Raw genomic sequence first — 10,125 nt, 5'->3', positions numbered from 1 at the left:
ATTTATTTGTTATAGTAAAAATAATACAGTTAATTGCAAACCATGTTGCTAGGAATTGGTATAATGCATACATGACATCAAATGGCATCCTGGTATGGTTATACGGTATGGTAATTTTCCTTTAAGCTACATTAACTTAACTCACCTGAACCTGATATAAATAACTAAAAAACGTCTGTTTACAGAAACGTCTGTTATTAGATCCACATTATCCTTACTTGCGAACGGATCAGATCCAAGGGTCGTTTTCCGTTTAAATAAATATTATAGGACATTATTACACAAATTGACTAAGTCCCACAGTAAGCTCAAGAAGGCTTGTGTTGAGGGTACTTAGACAACGATATATATAATATATAAATATTTATAACAGGAACAAATATCCATGCTCATCACACGAATAAATGCCCTTACCAGGATTTGAACCCGGGACCATCAGGGGGCCTACCGGGAAAATCGAAATTCGCAAATTGCGGGGATCTTTCTCTTCACTACGACGTAATTAGAGTGACAGTGAAAAATGCCCGCAATTGACGAACTTCGATTTTCGTGGTAGGCCTCCTGCTTCGTAGGCAGCGTCACTACCCACTAGGCCAAACCGGTCGTCAAAATACGGCCGTTTCACGAAATATCTGCACATCCGTAACAATATATGAAATTAAAAAAAGAGTCCAAGTGCAAAAATATTAAACATTGAATTCACATTTTTGTAAAATCGAGACAAAGTATTTTTTACAAGTCAAATACGTGAACGATGGTCTTATATTTTGTGGAACGGAAAATGACCCTTGCTAGCGCCCGACATAATCATAAATCATAAAATCAAGTATGAATATGAACCTGTAGTGTAATGTATATAATAGGAGCCTCGTCTGCCAACAAACCACACTGTGGTTTGGCAGAAGAATATTGTAAATAGTCGTAAGCATGATATGTGAATAAACGTTTTTTTTTTTCATACTAGCGACTAGTAATGCGCAATTGCGATATATTGCGGAATTTGATCGATCGTTTGTACCTATTCGTTGGCCCTATGTCGCGTCGGCAATCATGTAGTCGGGTATCACATACTATTTGTTGCAGGGTCTGTATATAAATAGAAAACGATAAAGATATTTCGTCTATCATTCTCCTTAAATCAATAGGGATAATAGTAGGTAATTTTTGATTTATGGATTTTCTTTGTTCTCAAACATATCCTTGATTAAATTTAAAAATCAAAATTATGTATTTTAATCAAAATATGATTATTATGTTATGTAAATTGTAAATAAAAATAAGTTTTTCTCGAAAAAAAAAATCCTTAACTCTAGAGTTAGTATAAGAACATTATGTTTTTATTTGCATGATTGTTAATGTTAATTTGTTGTATAAGTTTAACTGCTCTTTGTAAAACAAAATTTAAATAAAATAAAATATGTAAAACTTCTAAATTCGAATAAAGCAAATTTTTCATATTTTCATACATAGGTACATAAATATTTATCTAAAGAAAAATTATCCGTTTCAGCTGGAACACGGACCAAGTACCTATATATTTCCCTTATACTGGGTAATAATTTTTCACACTGGTAACTACAGAACGTTTATGACGTCACTACCTGTAAGAGGCAGGTTAAATCAATACGTTCGGAAATAACGATTAATAATATGTTAAAATTAACACATCGAAATGTTTAATTAATCCACCTAATTACATTATTTTAACTACTTTCTAAACTTACAATCGATTTAATGAGTAAGAAATGACACATCCGTGCCATTAACGGTCATAAATAGAGATTTTTTTAAATTGAACTATATTGATAAATTGAAATATAAGCATATAAAAAACAGTTTTATTCTTTTTTTATTTCACTGCTTCATGGAATTACAATACATTATTGTCTCGAGGACGTTATTAAAAAAAATGCTCTCCTTTTTAATTCTGAACGAGAGCCATCCAAGAAATGTCATCATCTTCCCCTTCCCCGCCCCACACCTCAATCATACAAAAAAATTCTAATGCGAAAATTGTGAAACAAATGAAAATAACCACTAATTTATAAATGGAACCAAAACAAAGTTAATGCAGTGGATTTAATTAAAAATGTTAAATAATTAAATGTAAGCTTGTATAATAAAAAACACGTGTAAACAGCGCAAAACGACATGTTCAAAAGTCGAGGCGATATTGTTTATAAATGTACGGTGCGACTTTTAGAGGATACCGAGATATTAGAATGTGAATTCCACGTAAGTAATACTTCACTAATATTGTTTATTCTTAAGTAATATTAAAAATGTTGTGTACTGATGGCAGGTTTACGTTTCAGCCGAGTTATAAGGGCAAGTATTTGCTAGAGCATGTGTGCCAACAATTGAACCTCACGGAGACTGATTATTTTGGGCTCCGATATGTAGACGCCGGCGGCCAAAGGGTGAGGCAACCACAAACACTATCCTGTAAATATTTTGTATATTTAAATTATTGATCATTAATTAATCTACTGTTTTTCAGCACTGGCTGCATATGGCAAAGTTAATATTAAAACAAGTTAAAGGTACCTGTTGTTTATATTTACAAATACAATAATAAAGCTAATATATAAATAGCTTTAAATAAGTCCCCAATTTAATGTTAACTTCTAGTAGTCCACCTTACAAGAAAAATTGGCAGTTAAATTTGAATTAATGGTACTAGAAAATATTTATTTATTTATTTTATTTATATTAAATTTGTTAAAAAAAAGCAACTCTTGAGGGCTTACCGCAAACCATGTTCGACGTGTTGCCTCCCTGTCACACTTACATACGCAATTATAAGTGCAACAGAGAGGCAACACGTCAAATGTGGTTCGCGGTAGGCCCTCTGTTCCAATAATGACTTAAATTAAATTTTAGTTAATTTGTACTAGTATTAAAACTATGACACTAGAGTGGGCATCACTAAAAGGTGAATCACGGTACACATCGGGACCGCCAACCTTTTTTGTGCTACATATTTATATTATTATAGCTTTATTTGCTCAGTGCATTGCACTGATCCCTACTGGGTGAAAGCCTCAATACCATTCCGTTTCTCTCTGTTTTTTGCTGTTTCCATCCAGTTCTTTCCAGCTAGTTTTATGATGTTGTCTGCCCATCGTTTCTTAGGTTTTCCCTTTCCTCTTTTTTTTTTGTGCTACACATTACATTTGCTTATTTAATAAACTGAGACCGCGATGATCATTTTATCTTTTAAACCAGACCTCTGAAAAAACTGATTGGTAACCCCTGCTCAAGAGGTTAAAGATAACATGAAATTACAATTACCAACAGTTCATGGACTTTTTACGTTCAATAACTTTATTTGTTGATTACGATTCCCATGGTTCACAGATGCCTCGCCAATATTATTTAGTTTCCGAGTGAAGTTCTACCCGCCCAACCCACTGCTGCTCAAAGAGGATGTGACCAGGTTCCAGATCTACCTCCAGCTGAAGAGGGACCTCCTGCATGGGAGACTTTATTGCACTTCAAACGAGGCAGCTATGCTTGGAGCCCTAATTATACAAAGTATGAATTCACGGTTCTTTACTTGCATATTTAACATTTATTTGAAAAAACCTTGCCTCTAGTAACTAGTTGAAATAGGTTTTGTCTCTTTTTAATACAAGACGGACAAGGAAAATTTAAATTTAAAATCATTATAATATAAGTTTGTTCTGTGTTTATGAATTAAAACCATAATAGTATTTTGCTAAATTGTTGAGGTAAATTTTAATAATTGAGGATAATATACTTATAGAAATTACTTAAGAATAGTGAACGGGTGGAAAAGGTACTGGTCCCTGAAAGAAGTCTTCAAAGATAAACAACTCCACTCTAAGACAAAGGGTAAACTATTTAACACATGTGTTCTTCCCGTCCTAATGAAGTTTTTTTAACTACATATATTGTAGAGGTCATTCATTAATTACGTCACACGATTTTCTAAGTAGGTGTTTTGATCCCTCCCCACCTCCTTGTCACACTTGGTCATATTTGGCAAACCTCCTCCCCTCTGGTGTCACGTCACATTTTTGGCAATTTTGTTTTCAAGGAAATCGGCAAATCGAATTAGATATTATTAATATTTTATCAAAATATTTTTGATAGCAAATTAGACAAATAAAAACGCTGATCGTTCCAAAAACTTGTTATTTAACTGTATAGCGAATATATATTTTTAAATACATTTTCGGTTCCTGATGAAGTTAAAGTGACTTCACACAGTTTGTGACTCCCCCCTCCCCCTTGTCACAACATGTCGCACTTTTTGACCCCGTCCCTCCCCCTAAATGTGTGATGTAATTAATGGATGAGAATAATTTAAGCATTTTCAGTTAAATAGTGCAGCAGGCATAATATTATTCTCTCTTAACATATTAAGTATTACTGTTGAAACGCTTACCCCGTAAACAAGTTAGGTAAGTCTAACAAACCCTTACCCTAACAAATGGTTAATTTTGGAACGGCTTAAGCCCCAAAAGCGCTTAAGGTAAAGAAGGGGTTATCCAGTCCCTGATTTTAACATGTTTGTAATTTTCATTTTGTACCTTTTTTTTTTTTTTTTCTAGGGGGGAAAATGCATTCCGCATACCCCCCGGGTGCGGGGGGTGACCCGAGTGGTTATGTGGGACTCCCGTCTAGGCTAATGAGGCCCACGGTATTCCCACTAAAAACCCCCCATATGCCACCTCGCCGCCTTATTGGTGGGGTTACAGGAACGCTTGCGTACTCATCCGCGACCCCACCGGCGGCAGCCGCCCGCGAGCGGCTCCTTCGCGAATGCCCGAAGGCCCTTCACGCGAGGCGCGCCAGATGGTTCGACGCGCCTTCCTCCTCGGCCTCCGTCCTGCAGTGTAGCGCACCCTCCCCCCCCCCCGAGCCCGCCACAAGGAGGCCACGGGCGCCAGAAAACTCCCAGCGCCCGGCGGAAGATGAGGTCCATGGTTCTGCCGCAAACCACAAACTCGGCTGCAGAGGACAGGGAGAACGGCACACCGTAATACCGACACTCCTCTTCCTCTGCAGCCCCACCAACGCCGCTACTGCGGAACGGCCCCGCCAAGGTCGCAGGGGATAGGGAGAGTGGCGCATCGTGATACCATCACGCCTCTTCCCCTGCGATCCCACCTCGGCCGTCGAGGATAGGGAGAACGGCTCACCGCAATACCGACACTCCTCTTCCTCGACGGTCCACCTCCAGCGCGTCACAAGCGGGCTCACCAAGCCCACTTGGAGCGTCCTCCTCGGGCCAGCCCGCACCTCAAACAGGCCGGCCCTGGTTGCCTCTTCGCTTCACCGTGGGTGACCAAGCCACGGCTACTAAGCCCCTCCACCACGACAAGGTGGGCAACCCGCGGGGGGTTTCATTTTGTACCTAAGCCAACGCTCCTCAATGTCAACCAATATCTCTAAGTTCTTTCTACATCCAAACTAACCTTATTTTTGTTTATTATTGTATTGTTCTTCCCTCATTACTGTGACGGTAATTTATAATCAGTGTTTTGACGGTTATGTTGTCTCTCGCTTAGTTTTAGTTGAGATGTAGCATAGTTTTAAGTTAGGTACACACTGAAAATCAGCGCCATGGCTTGCCGTGGAAATACGTTGATTGGGGATCCTGTTTAACATCTATGTAATTTGTGTTGTGTGTGTTATTTTACAGTTTTGTCAAATAATGACGTTAATAAATGTATTTTCTTTCTTTCTTTATTTGAAAAATTGGTCAAAGTCGAAGGTAATTTTGATGTTTAATTATAGAGTTAAAAAATGTTAATTTCGTACTTTTTTCAGTTGAGCTTGGTGACTATGACCCGAACATCCATGTGGGTAATTACGTGACAGAAATGAGACTGCTGCTCAGACAAACAGACGCCATTGAAGCTAGGATACAAGTAAGTTCCTTTTTATACACATTTTCAGGTAATAGGTGCATTACTGTTTAAATATTTAGTGCAGTGCAGTTTTGACTAGTGATAAACATTAACTGCCATTAGGCCTGCCCGCCTTTTTCGGACTGTTCGTTTCGTAGGCTTTTCACTCATTTTTCTCGTGTTATCGATTACGCTCGTGGCTTGCGCTGGCACTGAACGTGTTCAGTAATATTTGTTAAAATAAAAGACCCAAGTCTCAATTATGTACGTGTTTTTTTTCTTCAAAACTAAAAAAAAAAAATGGTGACAGTTGATTCCTTACATTTGATTGAAAAATTTATTGTACGCCAAATATTATATGTATAAGTGTGTATATAGGTACTAAAAAGATATTTCACAGTCCAAATAGCAATTTTAACCTTATTTTAAGACTGCTCCTACTCAGGGGTGACGTCACGTCTAAGAGAGACCCCTCACTAGCGTCTTTTAAGCGTCGGCGACTATTCAGTGCTATGGAATTTGGCTGTTGTATTTATAAATATTGCTATGTATTTTTTATGTCACTATATGATGTTACTATAATGTTGTACTGACTTGTAAAAGAGCCCTAGAGGCCTACTTGCAAAAAATTTTTTTGAATTTTGTATTTTGAAAAAAGCGTCGCTGCGCAGTTGCGCCAACATTGCGTCGAGCAGCGGCCATAGAGTTGGCTAGGCGCCGACGCTCGGGAGACGCCATTGTAGGGCGTCCCTAAGTATTATATTTCTGACTTTCGCATTGCTTTAATGCCAAGGGCATTAATATAGGCATTAGATCCTCAAAACAAATCGGACTGATTATTGACTATACCATAAACCCTTTGAACGCCAAAAACCCTTTAAGGCGTTGTAAGAAATGGTGCCTGTGGTGCCAAGAACGCTTATAAGTGCTATGGTGTACGTTGTCAAAATAACCTTCAATGTTGTCAAAGTAACCTGGAACATAATTTGCAAAATGCGCTTATATAACTCATGTGTATTATATGTATGTGCACCTCCTAGTTTTAAGTTAGTTTTAAATACTTGCTGTGCCCTAATAGGGTTCATGTGTGAGCCTACCCTATATTATGCAATAAATGAATTATGTTTCCAATACGGTTTATATTTGCGGGCTTATTCCAGACATATTGGCGTGTGCATGACGTGCTTGGGTTCGAAAGGTTAATAAAAACTTGTCACCTAGATTATTAATATTGTATCTCCTTGGATTTCACGGGCCTATAAATCCTGGTCTTTTGATAGGCTTGCGTGGGGATATAGATACAACACGTAGAGGCCCCTTGGAGAGCTTTAATGTCATGTAGAACGCCTGATTGAACCCGTTCACAGGTCCAAAAATAGACACCCATGAACCGGTCGCAGCAGGCATTGGGACTATTGTAGCAAAAGTGAACAGTATAACGGTCTATGGATTGAAGTTTGGGTGGAAAATGAGACTGGTATTGCAAAGACGTCCGGACACCTGCCATAACAATGTTTTCACTAGTTATCGAGGCAGGCGGTGACTCGCCGCCCACTAGATGGACTCCTGAAACTGCCGTCGTGAAGACGACCAGGAGCAACACCGGTGTGAGCGGCTCAGTAGTGTCGAGAGGTGTGCGCCGCTTTCTTCCCAGTGGCGGATAACTTCCACTGTGCCAACTCGCGTCTTATGCAAGTTTTCACTTCCACCCCTGGAGCATTTAGCTCTTTATTAATATTATTATTAGTATAATTATAATCTGATTGCAGGAATTACATCGGGAGCCAGTGGAGGGTACTCCGGGGGGCAGCGGGGGCGTCAAAGGCATGTCCACACAGGAGGCCGAGCGCACTTTCCTCAAAATTGCGTGCCAACTTGATACTTATGGTGTCGATCCACATCCCGTCAAGGTAAAATATATTGTTTTTCTGTCAAAAATCGTACGAAACTTAAAGTGAGAAACATACCTATTATACTAATTCCATATGGCGTTATTGAGCAAAGGAAGGAATACTAATATACGACCTTCACTTGCCGTTCGCTCCGGTCGCTAGCATTAAGTGTAACAGTGTAATTTTTTTTTATACTACGCCGGTGGCAAATAGGCATACGGCCTGCCTGATAGTAAGCAGTCTCCTAGCCTATGTACGCCTGCAACTCCAGGGGAGTAAATTGTGTATGATGAAATATTCGAGCAGACTACTATTTAATGCTTCGCAATCCATCATGAACCTTGCTGTAAAATTACGTACCTATGTAAAACGTAAGTTTTTCTGCATGTACCCAGTGATATGTTTAAATAGTGGCTTCCATATAGTGTATATTGATCAATGCTTTATGGAAATCACTAGAGTTTCACCAAGCTAATTTGGCAAAGATATTGATAGCACAGACTGTACGTGTTCTTTTAAACGTCAAACATCCATGAAATCATGATATTCACAGTCACAGTCTGTGCTATCAAAATCGTTGCCGAATTAGCTTGGTCTGACTCGATCGACCTATCTAATAAAAAAATCGGCCAAGTGAGAGTCGGACTCGCCCACCGAGGGTTCCGTACTTTTTAGTATTTGTTGTTATAGCGGCAACAGAAATACATCATCTGTGAAAATTTCAACTGTCTAGCTATCACGGTTCATGAGATACAGCCTGGTGACAGACGGACGGACGGACGGACAGCGGAGTCTTAGTAATGGGGTCCTGTTACTCCTGTTTTACCATTTGGTTACGGAACCCTAAAAATCAATGATATGGAAATACGTACATACCTTATGAAGTTTGAGTCGCTTGAAAACTTATTGGAATAATTGTTTAATCGTTTAATTCAATTCATATCATCGGTGCTTCACTTGAAGTAGCTGAAACAACGCCAATGATTGACTCATCTCCCTTTACCCTAACTAAACTATTAACTTCTTTGTCGCCAGGATCACAGAAGCAACCAGCTTTACCTGGGTATCAACCACAGCGGAATCCTCACGTTTCAGGGCAGTAGAAAGACGCACCATTTTAAGTGGAACGAAGTGCACAAGATCAACTTTGAGGGCCGGATGTTTATTGTACACCTCAACTATCCGGAGGTAAGATTATTATATAAATAATTATTTAGATACATTTAAAAAATAATAAGATGCCATGAAATAATATGAGATTACCGATCACGACTAAAATTGCAGTAAAAAAAAACCGGCCAAGGGCGAGTAGACTCGCGCACGAAGGGTTCCGTACCATTATCTATAAAGACGGCAAAAAAAATATGTTTGTTGTATGGGAGGACCCTTAGATATTTATTTTATTCTGTTTTTTAGTCTTTGTTATAGTGGCAACAGAAATATATCGTCTGTGAAAATTTCAACTGTCTAACTGTCACGGTTCATGAGATACAGCCTGGTGACAGACGGACGGACAGCGGAGTGTTAGTAACAGGGTATGGAACCCTAAAAAGAACTATTTTAAACGCTATGAGTTTTTTTAATTTATTTATTAAATAAAAAATAGATTTCTTTATTACAGTATTTTCATTACAGTAATGATTTGAATTAATGAACAGCCATTAGGGGTCATCCATTAATTACATCACACGTTTAGGGGGTGGGAGGGGGTCAAGAAAATGTGACATGTTGTGACACGGGGGAGGGGGGAGTCACCAACCGTGTGACGTCACTTTAACTTCATCAGTAACCGATTTTTTTTATACGCTGTATATTTAAATAACAAGTTTTTAGAAGGATAATAATTTTTATTCGTTTAATGTTCAATCATAATGGGTTGTGATATATAATTACTAATATTTTCTTATCTAAAATATTTCGATAAAATATTAATAAATAAAACCTAATTTGATTTGCCGAATTTTTTGAAAACAAAATGGCCAAAAATGTGACGTCACATCGACGGGGTATGGGTTTGCCAAATGTGACCAAGTGTGACTAGGTCGACAAGGAGAGGGAAGGGGTCAACAAAGCTAGATATTCGTGTGACCTAATTAATGGATGACCTCTTACTGTAATAAACATAATTTTCTATAAATAGCCCAGTTAAGTATATTAAATAGATGAAACCTATTTTTTATTTAACGCATTCTCTGCCTGGGGGCGTGGCCTAGGAACAAACTTGTATGACGGTGAACGCATATATGCGTCGGTGGCAGTGAATGCGTTAATCTCCGAGTCTCATTTTGACGTTTGTATAAAACTTGCAATTTTGAATTGAATTATTTGAAACCATAAAAAATGTCATATCT

The 10,125-nt window shown here is 38.3% G+C and overlaps 1 protein-coding gene across 1 annotated transcript in view; it reads left to right on the top strand.

Moving 5' to 3' along the window:
* The first annotated feature begins 1,732 nt into the window (after positions 1 to 1,732).
* LOC133519341 (FERM domain-containing protein 5) overlaps positions 1,733 to 10,125 on the top strand; it is a 30,143-nt gene continuing 21,750 nt past the window's right edge. The window contains exons 1-7 of the mRNA XM_061853378.1: positions 1,733 to 2,235; positions 2,316 to 2,420; positions 2,501 to 2,543; positions 3,361 to 3,537; positions 5,803 to 5,903; positions 7,652 to 7,792; positions 8,810 to 8,962. Coding sequence (XP_061709362.1) covers positions 2,152 to 2,235; positions 2,316 to 2,420; positions 2,501 to 2,543; positions 3,361 to 3,537; positions 5,803 to 5,903; positions 7,652 to 7,792; positions 8,810 to 8,962 — 804 coding nt within the window. The 5' untranslated portion in view covers positions 1,733 to 2,151. The remainder of the gene's footprint in view (positions 2,236 to 2,315; positions 2,421 to 2,500; positions 2,544 to 3,360; positions 3,538 to 5,802; positions 5,904 to 7,651; positions 7,793 to 8,809; positions 8,963 to 10,125) is intronic.

Source organism: Cydia pomonella, chromosome 6 (assembly GCF_033807575.1).
Source record: "Cydia pomonella isolate Wapato2018A chromosome 6, ilCydPomo1, whole genome shotgun sequence".
Classification (NCBI taxonomy): Eukaryota; Metazoa; Arthropoda; class Insecta; order Lepidoptera; family Tortricidae; genus Cydia; species Cydia pomonella.
Note: the sequence above shows the minus strand (reverse complement) of the source record. Positions and strands in the feature narration are given on the sequence as shown.